The 27,330-nt window shown below is 39.3% G+C and overlaps 1 protein-coding gene across 10 annotated transcripts in view; it reads right to left on the bottom strand.

Moving 5' to 3' along the window:
- Positions 1-27,330, bottom strand: part of ADAM28 (ADAM metallopeptidase domain 28) — a 77,350-nt gene that overhangs the window by 37,664 nt on the left and 12,356 nt on the right. For 8 of the 10 annotated variants that reach the window (XR_007457999.1, XR_007458001.1, XR_007457997.1 and 5 more), the window contains exons 3-11: positions 27,147-27,223; positions 24,243-24,321; positions 22,771-22,847; positions 20,787-20,979; positions 18,052-18,123; positions 17,073-17,144; positions 12,031-12,200; positions 8,752-8,836; positions 469-599 (exon numbers count right to left, since the gene is read on the bottom strand). Coding sequence is in view for 5 of the 10 variants with exons in the window: in XM_049631593.1 (XP_049487550.1) it covers positions 469-599; positions 8,752-8,836; positions 12,031-12,200; positions 17,073-17,144; positions 18,052-18,123; positions 20,787-20,979; positions 22,771-22,847; positions 24,243-24,321; positions 27,147-27,223 (956 nt within the window). In the remaining 5 variants the exon portion in view is untranslated. The remainder of the gene's footprint in view (positions 1-468; positions 600-8,751; positions 8,837-12,030; positions 12,201-17,072; positions 17,145-18,051; positions 18,124-20,786; positions 20,980-22,770; positions 22,848-24,242; positions 24,322-27,146; positions 27,224-27,330) is intronic. The other 2 variants (XM_049631594.1, XM_049631595.1) reach the window with 2 other exon arrangements.

Here is a 27,330-nt window from a genome sequence, read left to right as displayed (position 1 = left end):
TCAGCACAGAGCCCAATGCGGGGCTCAAACTCACAAACCGTCAGATCATGACCTGAGCCGCAGTTGGACGCTCAACCGATGAGCCACCCAGGGTCCTTGCGAACATTCTTCTTTAATTAGATTTTTCTCCCAGAACTTTCTCCCTACCACTACCCAATCTGAATTTATTGAAAATGTGATAAATACCAATTATTTTCCGAAACCAGATCTGGTGTAGATAATCTGAAGTTAAAAATGTCAAGTCACCCCAACAGCAAAGACACAATATGTTTAAATGATGTCTTTAGTTAATGAAAAAAAATGCACATAGATGAGGGGGAAGGCGGTTTGGTGTAGATATTCATTCATGATTATGCTATTTGATATTCAAAAGCTTGAATGTGTTGCCAAAGATGACATAAAAGAACAGCGCAGTCCAGAGTGAACCAAAAACAGGGATATGAACGCATCTTTCCAAGAAAGCCTCACCTTAGTGCTCTGTCCATCACACATATTGTAGAAGGGCACTTGCAAACATAGGAGTCATGAAACATTCCAAAGTTATGGCCCATTTCATGGGCCATCGTTCCTGCTACTCTAAGCACGTTTTCACTGTGGTCCTAAGGGCAAGAACAGGGAAAACAGACCTCTGGTTTTTAAAATAAATTATCACTCAGGGTATAATTAAATAGTTCCACTAAGCGGGCTAGATCGAACGGTTTCAGCTTCAGATTTTTCACTAATCACCATCTCTCTTTCCCTCCCCACCTTTTCCTCTCCCCTCCTGCCTCTGTCTGTCTCTATTTCTGTTTGTCTGTTTCTCTCTCTCTCTCTCTCTCTCTCTCACACACACACACACACACACACAACTTTGGTACTGAATGCCCATTACAGGGCACACTGCTTTCTCTTTATTCTTGTAAATGGGGAATATTTTTAATGAGAAACATTTTTGTGGTTTCCTGCCATGACAGACAGTGGCAAAAGGTCTTCAAAAATGATAAGGAATCAGAATTGCTTAAAACTGATCTACCTCCCTCCCCTCGGCTTGTTTTTCAATGCCTTCTAATTGACTGAAGGTCTTGGATGTGTTTAGCTAATAGGGATCCAAAAATGTTTGTTAACCTAGGACTTTAGTACCGTTGGTATCTCTCTCAGTTCTGTTACTGCCAAGCTAGACCTCAGTCACTTCTAGACTTGCCCCATTCCATGAAGTCCAGCCCGTAGCCAACTTCATTACCAGATGATTTCTGATTAGAAGTGTTGGACTGGGGGCTCCAGGTTTTTCAAGAGCAATAACACAACACTAGAGAATCACTGAAGGTTGTTAATTTCCCACAGGGGAGACAGGAATCTGCCAATGACACCCACGCACAGACGCCTGATTTCCTTATCTACTTCATGTCAAAGAACCAAATAAAGAGATCCAGAAGGCGCGGTACAGGGCTGGCAAACAAGGAACACCTGTGTAAGATGGGAAGTTCATATTTACAATTCACAATATTGTATCGTCCTGTCAAGAAGAACCAGTAAAGCTTGCTATTTTAGTAAGATGGAGTTACTCAAACGGGGACAAAAACAAACCAAAAAAAAAAAAACTGGAAAAAATGTAAATGTGTTTAGACTTTCCAGATTGCCTTATTTGAGGTCCCTTTAAATGCATGGTGTCTTCCTTTAATTCATTATTCGCATAACTGAAATGTTTCTTTCCTTTGGAATGACCTCTATTCTCTCTTCCCCCTATCCACCCTTTGAAGTTTATTTTCAAGCAACTTTTCCTGACCACGTGACTCTTCATCAGTAATTCTGTCCTCTGTATTCCTACTGCAGTTTTCAATTCTATCATCATATATTTTAAGTATTGCTTTAAGTAGTGCGATTCCGCTTCAGAATATGGTAAACTCTTACAGGTTAGAAAGTACATATTTTATTTCCTCTGTTCATCTTACAAAGCTTGTCACAAACCCAGACTTATAGGATATGTTATACACACACAGACACACACACACACACACATATATAATAATATATAATATATATATATATTCCACTTCCACCTAGGATGTACAAAGCTGAAGAAAGCATTATTCTTGTACTAAAAACAAGGACTAGCCAGATAATGATAATTTTCCTTGACTCTATCAGTCAGTTGTGGTTGCAGAACATCCACAGAACCTGAAAAGTAAAAATAGGCCCTCCCAAGGACAGACGGAACTGGCTTGTCTCTAGCAAAGTGTAGAGGAGGAGATGCCAGGGATCCTACAAGTGGGGAAGTTAATTCACTTAACTTCTTAAGTGAATTGTTAAAGGCCTGGGACAGGCCAGTGCCGGAGTATAGAATCCGCGGGACCTCAGAAACAAGGGTGCTTTGCATACACTTAGTTTTTTTTTTTTTTTTTTTCAACGTTTTTTATTTATTTTTGGGACAGAGAGAGACAGACAGAGCATGAACAGGGGAGGGGCAGAGAGAGGGAGACACAGAATCGGAAACAGGCTCCAGGCTCCGAGCCATCAGCCCAGAGCCCGACGCGGGGCTCGAACTCACGGACCGCGAGATCGTGACCTGGCTGAAGTCGGACGCTTAACCGACTGCGCCACCCAGGTGCCCCGCTTTGCATACACTTAGAGACTCTTCTCCAAGGACCTCCTCTAGGAGCTCAGGGCACACTTTGGGAGCCAGGTAGTAGAACAGAAAGAACTTGTCTTGGTGGAGTAGTCCAGAAGGAGTAAAGTAGCAACTGCTGCAAGAAAAGAGCCTGAAGCCATATCCAGACCCTTCTCCTTTAAGGAATAGAAACCTAAAGCCACTGGGGAAAGAAATAGTAATCTCTGACAACCTAGGGTAGAACGGAAGACCCAACATGGTTAAGGGATGGGTTTAAACACACACACACACACACACACACACACACACACATCCTCTACTCCTGAAACAAAAAGACAAAAATCTTGAGCCCAGGATCCTATATTAATATTCATTGAGATTTTTCTCCTACTAAGGGATGGTCAGAAAACTCTTCCTCAAGAGATCTGCAAAAAATAGAAAGCAGAATTTTGCTTCTGTGGGAAGGATGGAAAGAATCCCTAAGAAAGCTTTGCTTCTGACACCCAGGACCTGCCTAAGACCAAAACCAGACAAAGGCAAAGGAGAACCCCCCCCCCACCTCTGTTCCTTACCACCACATTGTAGAAGTCTGGGGAGAGCATCACTTCCAAACTTACAATCAATAAAAACACTGGACCATCAATTCACAATTTTCTAGAACTCATCCAGAGCTGAGGCCACAAGGCAACAAACAAAATGAAATCTAAGGAAAGGTAGGCTGGCAGCTACAGGGAAAGTCGGGACATGAATATTTGTTTACCTGAAGAGACGCTACCAGGTTCCAGCAATAACTCGTATAAAATAATCTTAAAACCCATATAGTTAGAGTGTGTGTGGTACAGCAAGAAAATACACCAAATGTGGGAGCTTCAGACGCTACCAGGTTCCAGCAATAACTCGTATAAAATAATCTTAAAACCCATATAGTTAGAGTGTGTGTGGTACAGCAAGAAAATACACCAAACGTGGGAGCTTCAGACATAGGGGAATTCTCACCTACTCATGGGTTTTTCTCCACACAGACCTCACCACGTGAAAGCTCTGAGAAAGCCTCCCTCCTAGTGTGGGCCTGGGGGAGGGGAACAGGAGCATGAAAAGGCATAAAATCACTCGAAAATCATTCTCCTCTCTCTGCATGGCGCAAACGTGACAAGGTCCAGGGTGAAATGAACGTGTCACTCGCCTCATTCTAATTCTAGCCCTGAACCAAGGGCTTAAGCTTCTGAGAGAAAGAGCAACAAATCCTGTCACCCAGGGCACTGGTAAAGTCTCAATACAACTATAAAAAAGGAAAATAAAACACATGGAAAGCTTCTACCCCTGGAAGGAAGGAGAAGGAAGGGCAGGAATACATATTGGGCTCTGTCCATTAGAGGTCGCTACCTCTGGCAGTGGAGCAGGAGCACTCAAAGGACCTACCCCTGACACTATAGGACACAGGACCTACCAAAGACTGAGGTTTAGTAAAGCGAAAGAAAATGCCCTCTGCCCACCAAAATTCTAACGATCATCCAGTAACAAGTAACAACCACCTACCAAAGGGAGAGAGTCTGCAGCATAAAGAAACTCTCTGGGGGATCCAGTAAAGACCTAAAAATGAGTATGAAGCACACACTGAGAAAAACCCTCTGGAAAACCAGCCTTCACCCTAAACATAAAATAATGTGAGAGGAATTTAAAGCCTGTGATGGACTGAGGCTAGTCATAGCAACAACAACAAAATCCCCAATCCAACTGAACTCCTGCTAGATTGATTCAAACCTTACTCAAGAGGCCTAGAGGGAGGAAAGAAGTGATGATTTCCAGGCAAGGAAAAAATACACACGCACACACACACACACACACACACCCCTCAGATAATGCCTTTCACAGGATGTCTGACTTTCAACAAAAAATAATAAGGCATCCAAAAAAAAAAAAAAGAACAAAATAAAGAAAAAGGCCTACCTTGCCAATGAACATATCCAGACTCATATCTGACACAGATGTTAGAACTATCAGATGATACTTTAGAATAACTACGATTAATATGGTAAAAGCTCCAGTAGAAAAGATGAATAGCACACAAGTCTGGATGACAAATTTCAACAGACCTGGATACCATAAGAAAGAATCAAATGGAAATGCTAGAAATGAAAAAGACAGTAACTGAAATGAACGATATCTGCAACAGGCTTAACAGTAGATTTGGAATAGTTGAGAAAATAATTACTTGACTTTAACAGTTCAACAAAAATTATGCAAGTGAAAACACATAGTGCAAAAAGGATAAAAAAGAAAACAAATAGAAAAACAGAGCATATAAGTTTTGAGGGGCAATAGAGAATGGTCATAGATATAGGAATTTGTATCCCTGGAAGAAAAAAAGGAGGAGAATAAAATAGAAGAAATATTTGATGAAGTAACGGCCCAGAATTTTCCATAATTAATCACAGATACAGCCCCAAGACCAAGAAGCTCAAGGAACACTAAGTGTGATATATTACCCATTTCTCCCAAAGTCCACTTAGTTATAACATAATTATGATCGAACTAAAGAAAATTAAAAAGAAAGGGAAAATCTTGAAGTAGAAAACAAAAAGATACATTTCAGAGCAACAAAGATAAAGTTTACAGCGGACTTCTCATCAGGAACTCTGTAATCCAGCAGACAGTGAAGTGAAAGTATTAGAAGTATTGAAAGAAAAAACATTCTTAAGCCAGGATGATAAACTCAATGAAAATGTATACAAAAAAGAAAGAGAGATAAAGTCATCTGAAAGCAACTAAAAAATTCATCCACAGCACACCTGTGTTACGGGAAATATTTTCAAAGAATCTTTGGGAGGAAATAAAAAATATCATACCAGATAGAAACTCTGCAAAGAAACGGAGAGGGTTGAGAATGAAATAGAGGTGAGTTAGATAAAGCTAAGATAAACATAATACTATTTTTATTTTCTTTTATTATGTTTAAACGTTTATTTATTTATTTTGAGAGAGAGAGGTCAGAGAGGGGCCAGAAAGAGAGAGAAAGAGAGAATCCCAAGCAGGCTCCATGCTGTCAACACAGAGCCCAACACAGGGTTCAACTTACAAACCATAAGGACATGACTTGAGCCTAAATCAAGAGTTGGGTTCTTAACCAACTGAGCCGCATAGGTGCCTCAATTTTTTTCTTACTTTAAACTGTGCTGAAAGATGACTGTCTAAGAAAAATTAGTAACAATATATTGTGTATTTATAGCGTATGTAAAGTTAAACAAATGATAAAAATAGCACAAAACTGGAAGGGAGTAATTAGAGGTGTAATTTTGTAACATCCTTATATTACAAGTGATGCAGCTCAGTATTATTTCAACGTAAAACAAACAGAGGTATATAATAAACCAGGGCAACCATTAAAAATAAACAAACAAAGGTAACAGTGAAATGCTAATAATGGAGATAAAAGAAATTATTTTTAAAAATCCTCAATCCTAGGGGCGCCTGGGTGGCGCAGTCGGTTAAGCGTCCGACTTCAGCCAGGTCACGATCTCGCGGTCCGTGGGTTCGAGCCCCGCGTCAGGCTCTGGGCTGATGGCTCGGAGCCTGGAGCCTGTTTCCGATTCTGTGTCTCCCTCTCTCTCTGCCCCTCCCCCGTTCATGCTCTGTCTCTCTCTGTCCCAAAAATAAATAAAAAACGTTGGGAAAAAAAATTAAAAAAAAAAAAAAAATCCTCAATCCTAAAGAAGGCATAAAAAATAGACCAGATGGAATAGAAAACATCTAGAAAAAAAATTGAAGCTTTTAGTTCAATATCAATAATTATATTACATATAAGTGATTTAAATATATGAAATAAAAGACAGAGATTGCAGAGTAATACTCCATTGTATTACTATTATACATTATATTATATAATGTATTACATTAATACATTAATGCATTAATATATATTGTATTACACTATATATATATATATATATATATATATATATATATACCACATTTTCTTTATCCATTCATGCATCGATGGACATTTGGGCTCTTTCCATAGTTTGGCTATTGTTGATAGTGGATGTAAATTTTAAAAAATAAAAAATAAAATTAAAAAAAAAAGACAGAGGGGCGCCTGGGTGGCGCAGTGGGTTAAGCATCCGACTTCAGCCAGGTCACGACCTCGCGGTCCGTGAGTTCGAGCCCTGCGTCAGGCTCTGGGCTGATGGCTCGGAGCCTGGAGCCTGTTTCCGATTCTGTGTCTCCCTCTCTCTCTGCCCCTCCCCCATTCATGCTCTGTCTCTCTCTGTCCCAAAAATAAATAAAAAACGTTGAAAAAAAAAAAAGACAGAGATTGTCAGGTTAGATAAAAAGTAAAACTCAACTATATGCCAGAAACTTTTAAATGTAGAGAAAAATATATGCTAAAAGTAAAAGTAAGGAAAAAGTTGCATCAAGCAAACTTTAGCCACAAAATGTTGGAGTAACTCTAATGATATCAGACAAAATAGATTTCAGAACAGGAATATGTCAGGAAAAAAGAGGAACATGAAACAATAATGGATTAATTCTCCAAAAAGACTAACAACTGTTTTTGTGTATTTGCTTAACCATAGAGCTTCAGAATCCGTGAAGTGAAAATTTGTAGAACTGAAAGAAGAAATAGACAAATCTACAATTATACTTGGATACTTGACCACTCTCTATAAACTATTCAAAAGAACTGAACACTGTAAGTTAACTTGACATGGTTGCCGGTTATAGAATGCTCCATTCAATAACAGCAGAAGGTATTCTTTTTCAAGTTCATATGCAGTATTGACCAAGAACAAACCTCAAAAAATTTTAAGATATTAACATTCTACGAGGTATGTTCCAGATTATTAGGAACTGAATTGTGCCCACCCCCCCCCCCACACTCCAATTCGTATATCGAAATCTTAACCCCCAACATGACCGTATTTGGAGATCGGGCCTCTAAGGTTAAATGAGAATATAAGTTAGGATGGGACCCTAATCCAACATGACTGAAGAGGAAGGGATGTGTGCAAAGAGGAAAGGTCATGTGAGGGCACAGCAAGAAGGTAGTCATCTGCAAACCAATGTGGGAGACCTCAGGAGAAACCAAACTTACCAATACCTGGATATTGGATTTTTAGCCTCCAGAACTCTGAGAAAATACATTTCTGTTGTTTCAGCCATACAGTCTGGGGTATTTTGTTATGGAAGCCCTAGCAAATGAATACTCAGATCATAATATAATGAAACTAAAAGAAAATCATAATAGAAATCATTATAGTATACTTCTAAATAATACATTAGTCAAAAAGGAGATCCAAAAAGGAATTAGAAAATATTTTTAACTGAATGAAAATAAAAACACACATATCCAAATATCACAGATGCAGTCAAGCAGTGCATGGTAGGGAATTTATGCATTAAATGTTCATATTTGAAAAAGAGAGAAGCCTCAAATGAATAATCTAAAAATGTTCCTTAAGTAATAGAAAAGAATAGCAAATTAATGCAGAGAAAGCAAAAGAAATTCAATAATCAAGAGCAGAAATCAATGAAACTGAAGGCAAGGAAACCGTAGAGAATATCGATAAAGCAAAAGCTCTTTCTCTGAAATCAATAAAATTAATAAGTCCTTAGTAAGATCATAAGAAAACGACATAAATTGCTAATATCATCTGAGAAAAGATAAATAACCTGAACACTTCTGTTATCTATGGAAGAAATTGTATTCATAGTTAAAAACATAAAGAAATGCCAGACCCATATAGTTTTACTGATGAATTGTACCAAACATTTTAGGAAGGAGTAATACCAATCTTACTAAAACATTCCATAAATTTGAAACGTTGGGAACACATCATTTTATGTGGCCAGATTTACCCGATATTTGTTCTAATAACACAACATGAAAAACACATAACAGGAAAAGACAACTACACACTAGTATCCCTCAGGATTAAACAGACTATAGAAATCCTCAAGATATGTTAGTGTGTTGAATCCAGCAATATATAAAAAAGATAATACGTTATGGCAATGATGTGTTTATATTTGATATGCAAGACTGTTTCAACATTTGAAGTTCAATCCATGTTATTTGCCATAGCAACAAAAAAACCCTACATGATTCAGAAAAAAAGAGCATTTGACAGACTTGAACCGCAGAACCAACTATTTATCTTCAAACAAACCTGAACAATGCCAACAGAATGATAAGGAGAGCACATTGTAGACATGAAGGCAAGGCCCACAGTTGTTCCAGAAAGTTCTGTTGCTCTGAAAGAAAGAAAATAATTGATATAACAACTTATGATTCTAAATGATATTTTCTATAGACAACTCATCCAGGACTCTAAATGGTTAACAGAGAAACTCACATTGTAAATAATAACTCTTAAATATTTCCTTCAGTTTTTGAATTTGCATTAGGCATTTTTTTTAATGTGCAATGGTTGTCATATCAACTAAATATAAGCACCCGGATATAATCACCGGATATAATCATTTTTAATATTTTATATCTCTCATTCATTATTTTATATTTTTTGTTGTGGAATTCATCTCTTGCCAGGAAGTAAATAAACAGGAATGTTTTTGTCCATATATATATATACATATATATATATATATACATATATATATATAATTTGAATATTAGTATTTTCACATATGCTTTGTTTTAATTTATGTTTTTCTCTCACATATTTTTATATCATTGACTTTTGTTCACTTTTAGCACTGTTTTAAGCTATAGTGGGATTTGGAATTTGGGCCCATTCTGAATGTATTTGCGTTACAAAACGTTTATGTTATTGAAATATTTGTTAAAAGGAATTTGAGCCACTTACATTTATTTGCATAGACTATTGATTTGGTTTTAGTAATGTTAATTTCTTTTTTTAGTCTTCTTCACTTTTTTTTCTTTCCATTTGCAATGATTCCATGTGCTGCCTTTGTTATTATTCTGTGATCTGATCAAGATCCTGACCCTGGGTTGCCTCTAGTAATTTTCAAAGAATGCATTACTTAAAAAATGCCCTTAGTAGATGCATTTACATAAAAAATTGAACTTATATTTTCCCACTTATCATAATCAAGAATGGAGAGTACTGATTTTGCCATGCAGAATAAGGAAAATTAGAGAACTTCGTCCCACTTTATACTTCCTTTGGGCAATTTTCAGATATCTGTTGTTTTGAAATGATATTTTGCATTATACCTGATATTTTAAAGATTTGCAGTATTGATATCCTCTTTAAAAATTATGTTATAAAATTACTTATACTTCACTGGGTGTTGTATGGAAACCAATTTGACAATAAACTTCATATTAAAAAAAAATTACTTATACTTAAGTCTGCATTTGTGTGGGTTCAATTCTCACTACCAGCTCATTTATAATAAATAAATCTTCCCCCGTTATGGAGTTAGCTATTTACTCTTTTTTAGTGGATATATTATAGCTGTACCACAAAGTTCTTACCTTGTTATGCCTAGGTATAGACACAACCTTTTGTTAATTTATTACGCAATTTTTTTTCTTTTTAAAAAAATTTTTTTAATGTTTATTCATTTTTGAAAGACAGAGAGAGACAGAGCACAAGCAGGGGTGGGGCAGAGACAGGGGGAGGACACAGAATCTGAAACAGGCTCCAGGCTCTGAGCGGTCAGCACAGAGACCGATGCGGGGGTTGAACCCATGAACCGTGAGATCAGACCTGAGCCGAAGTGGGACGCTTAACCGACTGAGCCACCCAGGCGCCCTGATTAGGTAAATTTTTGAATGAAAATGCAATTATTTCTTTCCACCATATCTTTTTAGTACTTTTATCCTGTTTATTCCAGTCTAGACAGGATATCTACTCTTCCTGTTGGCTTGTCATTTTTTATCTATGCATTTGCCATCTTGTCTGTGATTTTTATTTCTCTACCCTGTTGGTTCAAAGTATGGGAGTTTACTATAATTTGAGCATGGCCCTGGAGGCAGTCTGGTAAGAGTTGAATTACCTTACTACCTATGAGCTGTGAGTCCTTGAAAAAAAATACTAACTTTCTCCAAACAAAATGAGCTCACCCTGCGGTGAACCCTTGACAATTTAAGGAACTCACCTTTCAAAATTAAGGAACTATGGCAGCTATTCTTCAGATATAACCCCCAATGAGCTAGGCTTGCAGTATTCCTATCCTGTGTAGTACCTTCCCTTGAATATGGGTAGATCTACGACTTGCTCTTGACCAACAGAATATACCAGAAGTGACGCTATAATTTCTGAGGTATGCTCATGAAAAGACTTGAGGCTTTCTCTTGGTCTTCTTACAATGCTTCTTCTGGGTAAAAACTGATCACCTTGTAAGATGTCCAGACCCCTGAGGCTGCCATGCTGGAGGCAGTCCAAGTTAGCCACTTGAAAGTTATATAGACAGAGATGACCAACCAGCCCCTGTGCTCCAGCCTTACCAGGCAAGGAACCAGACACACAAGTCAAGAAGACTTATTTTAAGTCAGGGAGTTGTGGGTTGATGTGTCATGTGTAGTAAATAACCAATTCAGAATATTAATTAATTCTGACAGGGCCTAGTCCTCTTATGTGCTGTGACACCTACTGTTTTCTTAGGAAGTAACACTTGAATAATTTTCAATTATTCATTGCTGTTTCCTTCTATCTGATTCCAGCTGCAAACTATTCCAGGGATATTCATATGCCTCAAAAGAAATTTCTCGATTTCTTTTGAGGCATATGCTCAGCAGTTTTGTGTTAATTTATAGTCACTAGATTTATTTCTCCTCCTTGCCCCTGTTTTTGATTAGTCACTTCAGCAGGATGGTAGAGAGGTGTGGGATTAGAATATGAGGGGCGCCTGGGTGGCTCGGTCGGTGAAGCGTCCGACTTTGGCTCAGGTCACGATCTTGCGGTCCGTGGGTTCGAGCCCCGCGTTGGGCTCTGTGCCGACAGCTCAGAGCCTGGAGCCTGTTTCCGATTCTGTGTCTCCCTCTCTCTCTGCCCCTCCCCTGTTCATGCTCTGTCTCTCTCTGTCTCAAAAATAAATAAATGTTAAAAAAAATTAAAAAAAAAAAAAAAGAATATGATACACAGTTTTCTTTATATCCTAGAAGTTTGTCCTCACTAATACTTAAAGCTAGTCAGGACTTTTAAAACACTGAATTGAAACTTCTCTTGCCATTATCTAAACCTGTCTTTCCTTTCTGTATACCCAATCAAAACAGACTTCTGATGAATCATTTTTAAATTGTTAGCTTTTCTTTAAAAAAGAAAAAAAGAAACACTTAGAACAAAAGTTAGGGCATATTCAACATAAGATTCGATCTAATACTTTTTAAACTTTTATCCCCTTTGTGTAAGCCACTTCCTCTTACCCTATACCCCAAGAAACCACCTGCTTTGCCAAGGCTTTGGAAACTTTCTACGCTAAATACCATTTAACACACAAAAGGGAAAAACTCTACATACGTGATTAACTGAGCGATATCATGACGTTTTCTTCTTGGGAGGACACTTCCCCTCCATTTAGAAAAGTTTTCCAAGGTGAAGCTTGCATTTGGGGTTATCTTTATTTTATCCTTGTCATTCCAGATTTCCATACCGACTAAGGCCACATGAGTATTTAGCTTTTTATAAAGCTGTCCAAAGAGAATACATGTCAAAGGAATGACATAGGTGGTAATGTTATCTTTCAATATTTTCAATGTACTTTAGATTTTCAAACCTATTTCTCCCAGCATGGTAAAAACTTTCTTTCCAAACATACTTGTGAAATGGAAGTTACCACCTCTTTTCACGGATGCTAGCACCCCCATACTCAGGCAAGGCAGACACCCTTAGGTATTTCAGGTCTGGAGACTGCTGTTTTTCAGAGCAAAAGTCCTATTAAAATAAACTTCTCTCGCTTGCCACCTTAAGGCAGATTATAATTTTCAGTTAGTAGTTCACTACTATGACTTCAATGTAAGTGTAATGACTCAAATGCTTTGCATTGTTCCCTGAGTCAGAACATTCCAGAATTAGCAAGGGTGACTCAGTGCTGGTTTGGACATTGGAAAAAGAGCGTGCTATATGAAAAAGTTCTGCATCTGTGAGTCGCAATGAAGTGGTCCTCTGATTCTTAAACCTGGAATGAGCCAAATAACCAATGATGCATACAGGGTAACTTTTAGAAATAATCAATTAACCTTATAAGACAATATGCTTACTCTCAAAAGTTTAAATTGCTACTATAGCTGATGTAACTGCACAGTGTTGGTAAGAGTACAAACTTCCAGTTATAAGATGAACACGCTCTGGAGATCTAACGTACAGCTTGGTACTTATAGTTAATAATACCATATTATATACTTTAACATTGGTGACAGTAATTCGTAAATGTTCTCACCGCAAAAAAGCAATGGTAATTATATGACGCTAACCTATGGTGGAAATCATTTTGCAGTGTTATGAGTATATCAAACCAACATACTGAACAGCTAAACCCACACAATGTGCTATGCCAATTACATCTCAATAAAGCTGGGGGAGAAAAAAAAAACCCATGGTGACAGGCTTCCTCATGGGTCAACTTTATGCTGAGAAACCTGAGGAAATGTTTTTAAGTCGTTTGGAAAATAATAAAAGCATTGAGGAATGCAGTAACCATCAAAAGAAAAGTCAAAATCTGGGGTGCCTGGGTGGCTCAATTGGTGAAACTTCCGACTTCGGCTCAGGTCATGATCTCGAGGTTCATGGGTTCGAGCCCCGTGTCAGGCTTTGCTGACAGCTCAGAACCTGGAGCCCGCTTCGGATTCTGTGTCTCCCTGTCTCTCCGTCCCTCCCTCCTTGCGGTCTGCCTTCCTCTCAAAAAGGAATAAACATTAACAAAAAATGTTTTTAAAGTATTGAAACCTCCCTTTGAGCAGATGCCCTTGCTTCCAAACTCAGAGTAAAGAGGCAATCAGAAGAGAACTTTGACTGGCTCCCACCACTGTCTACCTACTGAGCTAAACCTCTTCCAACAACCTGTGCTCACCTTCTTTACTCTACAGAGGAATGTTTATGTGAGCCGAAGGCCAGCTTCTCTACTCATGCGCTAGACCTCCAATCTCTCCCCAGATCAAGGAGATGATTCCACAATTCTTCCAAACTCCTTGCATTGTCTCTGCTTAGCCTTCCACGGACCCGTTCCCATCAGCATAAAAAGAATGACCCATCACAGTGGGGAGGATCTCTTTATGACCTTCCCCCCCTGTCACTTACCCACCATTTCTCTGCTTCTATTTATAGCGAAATTTTTGAAGAGAATTTTCTGTATCTGCTGTCTCTAATTCCACTTCCTATTCTCGTTGGGCTCACTCTAATCGTGCCCGTACTCTAACGCTCCACAGAATTGTGCTTCATCCAGGCGACTGGTAACTTCTACGCTATTAAATCTGATGGCCAATCCTCAGTCCTCAGAAGCATCTAACGTCATTGATTATTTCTTCCTTTGATGGGTTTTTGTCTCAAGCGGCTTCCAGAACAACACTATCCCCTGGTTTTCCTTGAAGCTCTTTGCCTCCTCTTTCCTGGTCTCTATTGGTTTCTCCTGTACTCTGACCTCTCCTCAAAGAAGCACTTCAAGGACGTGTTCTTAGGTCTCTTTTCTACTTATCTACACCATTCCTTTGGTTACCTTACACCAAGGTTGGCAAGCTTATTCCTTAAAGGTCCGGATAGAGACTGCTTCAGGCTTTGAAGCTGCGTGGTCTCTGTTGTAACTCTTCCTCACCACTGGCACTGTGGCAGGAAAGCAGCCATAGATAATGCGTAAACAAATGGTGTGGCCATGTTTCAATAAAATCGTTTTATAAAAAGGCAGCATGCCAGATATGGCCCACAGGCTACAGTTCGCTGACCCACGTCTCACGCCATTCTGAGCACTTAGGGGCACCTGGGTGGCTCAGTCATTTAAGTGTCCGACTCTTGATTTTGGCTCAGGTCATATCCTCACGGTTCATGAGTTCAAGCCCTGCATCAGGCTCTTCACTGACCGTACGGAGCCTGCTTGGGATTCTCTCTCTCTCCCTCTTTCTCTGCCCCTCCCCTGCTCATGTGAGTTCTCTCTCTCTCTCTCTCTCTCTCTCAAAATAAATAAATAAACTTGAAAAAAAAAAAGACTTTTGGATTTATCTCTCCACCCAGACTTCAAAACTTCAAACAATCTTGTATATCTAGCATTTTTACCTGGATATCTTTTTTTCTTTTTTCACCCACGAATCTTCTCTTTAATCCTTAATGATTCATCGGCACATACATACAATGATATAATGTGGCACCTCGTAGGTTCTAGACATGTGGGGGTCATTGTCAGTATGGACATGTCTACCCCTGATCTCAGGGAAATTTCCTAGTATTTTCTCTGATTTTTGAAATGTAGGGTCTCCAATATTTTCATTTTTAAATATAAAAATGTAACACGAAACATGAACGTATTTTTAAAAAGTACTTAGTCATAGAACAGTTAATAAAAAGTAGCAACCCACTGCCCATTGTCACCTCCGCTAAGAAACAATACTTTTGTCAATCCAATTGACCTATGACATCATATTTATTTTAGGTATACAGCATAATGATGTCCCCTTGGAAATATTTATACAAAAAGATATCTCAAAATGAATGTATACAAAATGGAAATGCTAATCGTTCCTCTGAGTCACTATTGCCAATACGTTACCCATTCTTCAAGTTGCTCAGGTCAAAATCCTCGATGTCACCTCATCTTTTCCTTTTCTCACACGTCTCATCTCTCATCTACCTCATATACTCTGTTGACTATATTCAGAGACCAGCTAGTCTCAATAGATCCACCATCACTGCTTTTTCTCAAACCACCATCATCTCTTGCCTTGAATTAGGGAACAATCCCCCATCGGGTCTTATTTCTGCCAATTGCTTTCCTTCAGTTTATTTTCAATGCGGTGGCCAAAGTCATTTTTTAAGGACACACATCAGAACATGCTACACCTCAGCTCAGTCCTCCAATGTCTTCCTCACCCATGCAGCATAACAAAGTCCTTACATAGGTCTATAAAGACCTGCAGTTTCCAGCCACCACTGCCTGTCACGTGTCATCTGCTCCCACCCTTGCCGTGGCTTACCGCATACAGCCACAATGGCCCTCCCGCTGTTCCTCAAATAGGACAATCTGGGTTCTGTCCTCAGAACCTCACTCTGCCTTGCACACCCCCCCTTAGGGTCAGATGCTTCTCTCCTTTCCTTTCCATACTCAAATGTCACCTTGGACATCTTGGACTTAGGCTTCCCTATTTAACACAGCACCCAAGAGGAACCTGCCTCTCTCTCTCTCTCTCTCTCTCTCTCTCTCTCTTTTTTATCCTGCTTTACTTTTTTATAGCATTTATAATCACCATCCTACCTACTCTTTATTTGGTATTTTTATGCTTGTCTTGGACAAGAATGTAAACTCCCTTGAAGGGAGGGATATTTGTCAGTTTTGTTCCCCACTTTATTTCTGTCATCAAAAAGTTCCTGTCACAAAGGAGATGCTCAGTGGGGCGCCGGGGTGGCTCAGTTGGTTGAGCGACTGACTTCGGCTCAGGTCATGATCTCGCGGTTTGTGAGTTCGAGCCCCGCGTCGGGCTCTGTGCTGACAGCTCAGAGCCTGAAGCCTGCTTTGGATTCTGTGTCTCTCCGTCTCTCGGCCCCTCCCCTGCTCATGCTCTGTGTCTCTCTGTCTCTCAATAATAAATAAATGTTTAAAAAAAATTTACAAAGGAGATGCTCAGTAAATATGGCCAATTCTTGGGGTTCTTTGGGAGAAGTCTTTGTGGTGAGAAGACGAGACCCAGATGATGTTGGTCATTGAATCCACTTTCATTTTTTCCTCTATCCTTAGAGAACTTGCAGGCTGCCACAAAGTGACTCACCCATCTAAGGAGGCAGACTAACTAGATGTTTAACTAACAAGACACTAACAAACCAAGATCAACATCTTTCCGATCGAAATGGACTTGGAAATCCAACCAATCTAAGTTCAAATCTTACGTCTCCCATTTCCTAACTTTGTGATTTTAGGCAAGCTCCTTTGCTTCCCAGGATTTAATTCTTTAGCTATAATATTAAGGCTTAGAAATATCTCAGAGTTGTGTTGAGGATTAAATGAAATAACTCTGTGCCAGAGTTCAGCTGATTTTGTTTGCTTTTCCATGTTCTTCCATAGATTTGGATTTCAGTTGGGATTTGCTGGTCAGTGATGTCTCCCCAGGCATTAGAAAAACAAAAACAATTCAAACAAAATCATCTCTTATACGTTCTTCAACCTGAGAACAGTGTGGCAAGTAGGTGAGAAATATCTCTATCATGTAATATTAATATTCAATTAAGTAGCAAAAGTTCAAGAGCCAATCAAGCATTGTTAGTCAGGAGTGGTGACTTTCTTTCCCTGCTTCAAGAGCATTCGTAGAAAAACCCAATGGCACCGCCTCACAAATTGTTGAAATTGCACTTAATAAAATATACCGTACCATATTGACATAATTGGCCATTTCAAACACCCTCTTTCTTATTTCCTCTGGATCTTGATTGTGCTTTTTAAACTACAAACAAACAAACAAGAAACGAGACAAGATATGGGCATTGGTAGAAATGAATATCATTAGAAGGTGAAAAAAGGCAACTTCGGGTTATTTTGCTTATCAGTGGTTATAATGAACAAACAGTTATGAAAGTTAACAGTTAAAAGATGCAAAATGGTTCCTTACTGCTTTAGCTAAATTAAAGCACTTTTGGAGTAGAGATGATGTTTTACGCCTGCAGTAGGAGCTCAGTGTAAGTCTCTATGGAATTATCCCAAATGTATGTTCACTTAAATATCATGGTTTCATAAGCTGTGCAGATTCAGTGCAAGGAATATGCTATTCATTAAAAATATATATATGAATGGTAAATGGTAAATGAATTTAGTAGAATTAGAGGCCAAGCTTTATGACTTAAACAAATTAACTTAGATTATCATAGCATAAAACTTCTCCTTGTGGGAGCATACATGTGAACCTTAGATTTCCAATATATGAAAATGAATTCTTGCAAAAGAATATAAACAATGAATGTTACCCCCCAAAAGTGCCTTTTTTCAGAAGATTCCATTCATGAGTCCTATGCATTTACCACTTTCTGATGAGCATATATTCTAACTTGCCAATGATTTAACCGCTTAATGAAAGACAAAATAACAAAGGAACTTAATTGGAGGCTAAGTTTGGAGACAAAAATAAAGGATAAAGTGCAAAGAATTCACTTTATACCTATCATATCAGGTGTACATTCCTGAAAAGGAGAAGTCATTAACACTCTAATTAAATGTCAAATTTCCTAGGGTCAGAACAATTCAAAAAAGGAATAGCTCATATTCATGACTTTTGAAAACTGATCCATATATTTAATATTTCACACAATAAATTTATATAGGAGATTTGAAAAGACATAGGTATCTGATATAATTACCTCACCATTATCCAGGACCAAATAAAACTCTATGTATTTCTTACGTTCCCGACCCTTCCGGTCTTTTGATTTCTATAATAAATATAAAAAGGAAAATTACTAAGACAACATCATTCTCCGCAAAAGTCATTCTTTTCTTTGAAATGTGTAATTTTCTAAGAGATGGGTTGATACCTGGCAATAAAGAAAGACAACATTATCATTTGAACTCTAACCAACCAGAATTAACTATGATGAGAGGCTCAGAATACCAGAACTAGCAGGGATATCGGTGATATTCTAGTCTGACCCCTTCATTTTGCCAGAATTTAAATGATTGCACAACTAATAAGTGTGCTGGAACTAAAACCAAAGTCTTTGGATTTTTTTGAACCATGGACTCTTCCCACTCTCCTGCCCTGAAATAGAGAAACTCTGACTTCTGCAACCTCCCAGTGTTTTATTCATGTTGTTTTTGTTTTTAAGTAGCCTTTCATTCCTCTCCCAGTGAATACCTCCTTCCTTAGCAATGGTGCAATGTCCAGAGCTACCATGGCACCTAGTCTGCTCGTTTATTTTTATTTTTTAAATGTTTATTTTTGAGAGAGAGAGAGAGAGAGAGAGGAGGGGCAGGGCGGGGGGGAACAGGGGACAAAATCTGAAGCAGGCTCCAGGCTCTGAGCTGTCAGCACAGAGCCTGACGCAGGGCAGGGCTTGAACTCCTGAATCAGGAGATCATGACCTGAGCAGAAATTGGACGCTCAACCAACTGAGCCACCCAGGTGCCCCTCTGCTTGCTTCTCCTTAGGCAGAACTGGATCTCTTTCCCACATTCCAAGCTTCCCTAGTTTTTGTTCCCTTTTCTCCACTAAACCACGACAGCAAAAGACACATTTCATAGTGGATTTTGCCACTGACAAGTAGCAGATACATTATTCATACTAACTGATAAACTATCAAAGTTTATCATGTTGCATTTCAGGAAGTGCTTGTCTTTTAACAGGTAAATAAACTTCCATGAGCAAGACTTCTAGGCGTCATCTGGTGAGCTATGCACTTCCCTCCCACCCTCCACAGGAGCAGCACATTCATTTAGCACCTAACCCCACCACCAGTGCTGGGGGCACCAGGCATAAGGCAGTGAACCAGACATGGCCCATGGGCTTAAGCAGCTCCCAGTAGACAGGCATAGGGCTATCAGGTGGTGATCTTAGTGCTACTCGAAGGAGTAAATGGAGTGATGGGATATTGAGTGACAAGGGAGTTATTTCAGAATATATGGTTAGTTCTGAAGACTTGGTCGTGCAGCAGACATTATTAATGAAAATGAGAAACCAGGAAAGGGAAGACACATTGGAAGATCATTCCAGCTGAGGGAAAAAAAAAAAAAAAAGTGAACAAGACTCTAAAGCGAATTAATATTGGCATGTTGAAAGCACAGAGAAAAAAGGATGTGTTTGTCAGAACATAATGGGGGAGGTCATCGGTGGGTGGGGAGCAGAAGGTAGGTGAGGTTACGGAGGGAAGCGGGGCCCTAACCATTTGGGGTTTGTAACTCCTGTAACCCTCTCCTCTGTTTGACCACTAAGTATTAGAGGCTGTCATTAAAGCTCAACCCTTTGCTTTATCCAGGCAGTCTTCCTAGGGAATCACAATGTTATACTATAGTCTACTGCCATGAGCTTGAAATTATGTGGCATCGGTAGCTTTTTACGTGTTCTGCCTTATTTAAATAGGAACCCTGCACTAATTACTATCAAACGTGTATCTCCAGTCTTGGCCTCTTCTCTAAAGGCCAGACTCTTATAATTAACTCCTTACTTCATGCATCCATTCGAATGTCCGATACCACAACTTAACGTGGTCAAAATTACAACCACCGATTCCCAAACTGCAGACAAAATCTGCTTCTCCCTCATTCTCCCACCTCAGTTAACAGTACTACCATTCATCATTTGCTCAGGCCAAAACCTGGAAATAATCCTTGAGTCTTCGTCTCTAGGAGTGGTTCCTCTGGGTTCCTAGATACCATATCACGGGTAGAATTTAAACCCCCAGCAAAGTGAACTCAAATCAAACCCAGCGGATTGAGATTTTCTTTTATTCAGACCACCTCTGCCCCGTGCTTAATGGATTCTGAAAACAGAAGAAATGATTAGATATAGTGTCTCCGGAAGGAAAGGAAAGTGATTATGGCAATGACCTTTTAGATCCACCTGTGGCTTCAAACAAGCCATATTCACTTTTCTTCTGTGACCGGAAGATGAATTCATGTATGTAAGAGTATTCTAAATTCCTCTGGACACATCCTGTGTTTATTTTTGCTCACTGCTACATCCCCAGCACCCATGGCAGCACTCCAAGAAAGAAATCTGTTGAATGAGTTCATTCATGAAGACGGCAGGATATTTAATGTCAAAGTAATACTTTAGACCTTTGTTGTGTGTTGTAGCATTGGCAAAGTTGTCTTTTCCTAGAGGGCAAGCATCATATTTACACTTCATTTTAACTTTACGCATCGATAGGTTTTAACCTTATGCATTTTAACCTTACGCATAATAGTCGATCTGTAAATACTTATTAAATAAATCATCAATGTACAACAAGATGTTAGTGTCTCTAGAGCCAACTATAGGGCTACTAGTTCGACAATGACTATCGAGTTTCCATTAATCGCAACTACTGAGACTGGAAGACGGGGCAACCAGGACGAGATACATGAGAGCGCTGCAAATAAAAAATAAAAATATACATACCACCAGACTGGTGGCAGGTGGAACCACATTCTGCCGAGATCCGTGTACCCACAATATGTCATCCGTCCCGCAGGTGCTGTTAGCCTTCTTTTCCTCGGGATCATACCTGAAGAGTGCATGTTCTTGTGCATCCTGATTTGTGGGGCTTAAAGGTTCAATGAAGTACCTTTGATCTCCCTGACTGAAGTAGCCTCTGGAAAACATGAGAACCCAGGCTTCTTAAAAAATATTCCTGCTTTTGAAAGCACTGTAGACTTAGAGATCGCAAAAAGTTACCAACGCCGTATAATTTCAAGCTCACGGCCACGGAAAATAGGGTAACATTGCAGCTGAAGATATACCTAGAGATGACCTCGACTTATTTTTTCTATGAGGAAATGGGGCCCGTTGGAGAGAAGCGACTATTGTGATGTCACATAGCTCACCTGTTGTGTCAGAGCTGACACTAGAATGGAAACTTCCTGATTCTCACCCAGTGTTCTTCCAATTCTCAAGCCTTGTCTGCTCTAAAGGTGCCTGCAAATTAAGACTTTGGAGTCCTATAAATAAGGATTAAAAATCTGGGTCTATAACTTTTTAGCTCTGATTCTATGGGAAAATTACCTAGACTCACACAGCTTCAGTTTCTCCTTTTATAAAATGAGAAAAGTACCTACCTATTAGAATGATTGTAAGGATTGAAGGACATAATATATAAAGCACTTGATCAACAAATATTATCAATTTATTATCAATTATCCCTGCTGGAACCCCAAGCTAATATTCATTTCACCAATATTTAGGGCTTTCCCATTATTCATTAGTCATTGGATTAAGGGCAGACAGTAAGAAAGAAAAGAGTTGTGGTTTCTCCTCTTGTGGAGCTTATAGTCAAACAAGGAAGATGGATGTTGATCAAAGAGTCACATTTAACCCACAAGTACGTATATTATATGTAATATTCATAATTACAGATAATTGCTATGAAGAAAAAGCATAAGAATATATAGCAAGAGACTGGATTAAGTGTACATTGAATTAGAAGACAAGACTGGATGTGAAGAGAGAAGTAGATGATTTGTTGCAATGATCTGCATAAAGGACCATGGTACCTTGGAGTAGGATGTGGCAGTAGAACGAGAATGTATTGAATAATCTCAGTGAACATTTAGAACGTATAATCAATGGGGCTTGATAATGGATTCAAAGTGGGTAGTTGAGAGGCAAGAAATCATCAAGGAACCTAGGTTTCTGGATTGGGCAAGAAGTTGGTTGATTATACCATTCACTGGCATAGGGACCACTGGAAAAACACCAGATTTGGGAGGAAATCATTAGTTTGATTTGGGGTTCATCAGGATTGAGATTTCATTAAGCTATCCAGATATGGAAGAGATGTGGAGATATGGAAGACAAAATTAGATAATCAAGTCTGGGCATCAGAAGAAATATCTCACTGTAGACAGATGCCTACAGAAGAAAATGATGTCATAGGCTTGGATAGGACAAGCTGAAGAGGGAATTTAGAGTAAAGAGAGAAGGTGGAGAGGAGCTCCTGTTTCCTAAGGATTCGAGCTCAAAAAAAAAAACAAAAAACAAAAAAACCCTGTATTTTGAAAAAAGCAGACAAACAAACACACTTCTGCAAGTAATTCAAATGTGTAATTTACAAACTACTATCAAGAGACCTGTTTCCAAACTGAGGGTTGATGGGGGGGTGGGAGGGAGGGGAGGGTGGGTGATGGGTATTGAGGAGGGCACCTTTTGGGATGAGCACTGGGTGTTGTATGGAAACCAATTTGACAATAAATTTCCTATATTGAAAACATAAATAAATAAAAATAAAAAAAGAGACCTGTTTCCTTCAAATTTCAAAATTCTTGAGCCCTTAGGATTCATACTTAACTACAATATAATTCATTATATTTGAGATTCTTCAGCTTTATTAAGACACACACACTCACCCATCACCGCAGATATACACAAACCATTCTTGAAGCCTTACCTTAGGCCCCTACACGTGCTGATGCTGGCATCAGAAACTTTTTCATTAATGACATGTCCTTGGTAATAACAGTCATCCTAAACAAGAAAAAAAAAAAGAGTTTTGTAAAGGAAAGTGTGTGTGTTCTTAGATCCACTCCTAAATCTGAATTTGAAATCGGGCAATAAGATCTATAATATTTTCAAATCCTTTTATGCTGAACAACAGTCAACTTAGAGATACCAAAAAAAAAATGGTTAAGAAGCTTTTTATGGTTAAAACCTTTAATATTTGGTTAATTAGCCCAATGCCTAAAGAACATTTGTTAAATGTTGGTGTAAATATTAAGTCTTGCAGAAAAAAGGGTAACGGGTGAATTCAGTCTGGAAGAAACAACATGCAGATGAAAACTGAAAACCCAAGTCCCCAAAACATCAATATCCTTTCCCTGGGCTGACTGCTCATTAATTATTTTTTCTGACACCTACAAGCTCTTTCCAATGAATAGGTTTTCCAGATTGTGTTGTTGTTTCTTGATTCATTCAAAAAGTTTCAGCAGATTAACTGGATTAGTATGACATCTCTGCTTCCATTTGGAGCAAAATGCCCAACTGTAGCACTTTTCCATATGGATGTACTTTAATCGAGCAAACTTTCTGCTTTGGGACCGATGAGTATTGACCCACATAAATGTCTGTGCCATCACTATGAGGAGAATGAGTGAAAGCCTTCCAAAAGTAAAATGGAGCTCAGAAAAGATGGAAATGATAAAATACCCCTCACACTACTTAACACAGTTGCCTTCTCTAAATAGGAGTAAAGAGTAAAAAGAGTATTTACAAAAAAACAGAATTCTACAGTTCTGTCATTGAGGAAATAGTCTTGAGATCAAGAGACTATACAATCCAGTGAGGTGATTGGCATTGACTAAAATCATGAGATGTAGGGGCGCCTGCGTACCTCAGTTGGTCGAGTGTCAGACTCTTGATTGTGGCTCAGGCCATGATCCCAGGGTTGTGGGATCAAGCCCTATGTTGGGCTCTGCACTGAGTATGGAGCCTGCTTGGGATTCTCTTTCTCTCCCTCTGCCCCTTCCCCCTGTTCTCTTTCTCTCCCTCTAAAAGAAAGAAAGAAAGAAAGAAAGAAAGAAAGAAAGAAAGAAAGAAAAGAAAAGAAGTGGAAAAAAAAAAGGACACAAGACGTATTCAATTTTTCACTCTTCTAATGAAGATGAGAGACTCCTGCCTACTCTCCTAGAGGGAGCCCCTGAAGGCTGGAAAGGGTTACCATGGGTCTTGACCATGGGTCAAGAAATGCGTTTGTTCTTGTCAAACTGTACGAATATTGGAGGATCAATTAAGAAATTACTACCGCTGGAAAAGGCACCAATGTCGTAAATGCTTTCACTTTCCCTGTTTGTATGGCAATGACACTGCCTTTGGGTGTGTGAGTCGTACCCTGATTGACAATGAATCTAGGATATTCTATTTTACCATGATCTGTGGGCTGGTGGTGACCTCCCCTCCAGTGGAATTATAATGTGTTTCCGTGTAACCTGGTGCAAGGAGACCCCTGAAGAAAAAAAGAAAAATAAATTCATGGTTACTCACGCTAATTGAAAAGTCCAGTGATCAGGGGTGCCTGGGTGGCTCAGTCTGTTGAGTGTCCAATTTCAGGTCAGGTCATGATCTCACGGTTCATGGGTTCAAGCCCCGTGTCGGGCTGTGTGCGGACAGCTCAGAGCATGGAGCCTGCTTTGGATTCTGAGTCTCCCTTTCTCTCTGCCCCTCCCCCGCTCACATCTCTCATCTCTCTCTCTCTCTCTCTCTCTGTCTGTCTCTCTCTCTCTCTCGCAAAAATAAACATTTAAAAAATTTTTTTTTAAAAAGTCCAGTTATCAAAATGAAAGCTTTCACTGGATGCGCAGGAATGTTCTAGCTCCTGAGCTCATCCTCCTAACCCCTCAAGACTAATACAAGCATGAAGACTGAGAGGAACAGAGATATTCCTGACTGCCATGAACAGTATCTGCTTTTTCACCAGACTTTTATACTTATTTAGGGGAGATAAATTTCCATTTCCAAATGGAAGTAAGAAGGGTAGAGTTGATAAAAATGACTAAAAAGGGCAGCGTCTCTCACCAGTTTACGATAACTACATTTTCGCCAGTCCTTTTCAGTTCCCAGCGACTGCTAACAACCGTAGCAGTGAAAGTCTATTGGGAACTGACCTGCATTTGGTAGGTAGGGCCCTTCCAGAATTTTGACCGAGCTTTTTTGAGTTCTTTCAATGACCCACCAGCACATAAGAGTCTGGATATACCTTTTAAAGAGGCGGGGTGGGGAGAAAAGGAAGTAACTAGTAGGTGTAAAATGCCGTCTTTATACCAGCCACTGAGTTACACACTTTACATGGATCATTCATTTCATCCTTTCTGAAGTCTTACATGGTAAATATGACTCACATTATTTTCCAGATGAGATTATGATAGGGAAAAATTTGTTATAAGGTGGCCGACAGGACTGATAGGGAAATTCCAGTCCCTGCCCAAAGACTCCCCTTCCCGGTTCCTCTTCCTACCCCTCTTGCCACACTGGCCAAATTACTACTAATGCGGAATGCGGAAGTCACAGACTATAAATTGTTCCCTCTGCTTATGAACTCAGACCTCTGGAGAGTGATCTTCTCTGAGCCCGCCGGTGTGAAATAAACCTCCTGCCTTCCGAGATCCCTGAGTGCCGCTTGGTTCTTCGGCTGGGTGGATCCAGGCCAGGTTCCATAACAATTACACAGTTCCAGTGGCAAAGGATCATATCTAGGTCTGCTTCAAGTCCACACCTGTACTATTTCCACCCTGCCACGTGATTTCCAAACTCCAGGCTGTTGTGAAGTTTTGCAAAAGGCAAAGAGTCTATTTGAATGAAAAAAAATCTTGCTGTACTACATAGGATAATTAAAGGATTGAAAGAGCTTGAAAGCACAGAATTCGGTGGGGAAACTACGTTTGAAATAGTCAAGATGTAGGATGATCAAGATCTGGGCAAGAGCAGAGGCCATGAAATTTGCAAGAAATGTTGCCTGTGGCCGCCGTGAATAAAGAGAATGAGGAGCACGAGGACAATGTAATTGCATGAGAAAGTGGGCGGGTTAGTGTGTAACTGGGTGGGAAAGAGCACTGGTGTTGGAATCAGAAGAGCCCAATTGGTTCTAGGGGTTATTTAACTTAGATATATCTTGGGGTGCCTGGGTGGCTCAGTCAGTTAAGTGGCCGACTTCGGCTCAGGTCATGATCTCCCGGTCCGTGAGTTCAAGCCCTGCATCGGGCTCTGTGCTGACAGCTCAGAGCCGGGAGCCTGTTTTGGATTCTGTTTCTCCCTCTCTCTGACCCTCTCCCGTTCATGCTCTGTCTCTCTCTGTCTCAAAAATAAATAAACGTTAAAAAAAAAATTTAACTTAGATATATATTTTTTTTTCCTGATGGAAATGACTGCGAATCGCTTTAAAACCTAATCTTTCAGGGGGCACCTGGGTGGCTCAGTTGGTTAAGTGTCAGACTCTTGATTTCAGCTCAGGTCATGATCTCGAGGTTCATGGGATCAAGCCTCACTGTCAATGCAGAGACTGCTTAGGATTCTCTCTCTCTCTCTCTCTCTCTCTCTCTCTCTCTCTCTTCCCCTCCTCAGCCCATGTGCTCTGTCTCTCTCTCTCTCAATAAATAAACAAATCTAATCTTTCAGTACTAGTAAATAAAATACAATAATGTCATATAATTTCACTCATATATGGAATTTAAGAAACACAACAGATGAACATAGGGGAAGGAGAGGAAAAATAAGTTACAAAGAGAGAGGGAGGCAAACTGTAAGAGACTCTTAAATACAGAGAACAAACTGAGGGATGCTGGAAGGGTGGTGGGTGGGGGGTGGGCTAAATGGATGATGGGCATTAAGGAGGGCACTTGTTGAGATGAGCACTGTGGATTATATGCAAGTGATAAATCACTGGGTTCTACTCCTGAAACCCATACTACACTGTTCGTTAACTGACTTGAATTTGAATAAATAAATTTAAAATTAAAATATTAAAATAACAAAATAATGTAGGGGAAGGTCTAGAAATCTGCCTTTTCCTTGAACTTGATAATATGTATATCTGCTTGTACCTCATTCACTGTGTTTTATTACTAGAAGAATTGAAACACTAATAAACTATTGTTTGGCTCAACGTAAACCACTTCAGTAGGAACATATATTCACCCAACCCCGTGGGCCAGTCGAGAGAAAAAGCTTATTAGCTGAGGTTTTTGAGAGCCTTAAGCAGAAACAGACTCATTCAGCACAGTTTCCACCTGCTAACTTTTTGTTGGTGAGGGTAATGTGAGAAGTAAAAACACTTACTTGCTTTTTTTCAAGTAAAGCACTGCAATTTTCCCATTAACTGTCATTTCATACTTCAATTCAGTTTCAAATTTTTCCTGCAAAAATGCACAAACATTTGCTGGTAGTTATAAATACACAAAAATTGATTTGGCTGCGTTCATCTTTTAATCATCAGCAAACAATGCCTGCTTTCTTTAGCAGT

Source organism: Panthera uncia, chromosome B1, assembly GCF_023721935.1.
Source record: "Panthera uncia isolate 11264 chromosome B1, Puncia_PCG_1.0, whole genome shotgun sequence".
NCBI classification, from domain to species: domain Eukaryota; kingdom Metazoa; phylum Chordata; class Mammalia; order Carnivora; family Felidae; genus Panthera; species Panthera uncia.
The sequence above is the reverse complement of the archived record's forward strand: the minus strand, read 5'-3'. Positions and strand labels throughout refer to the sequence as shown.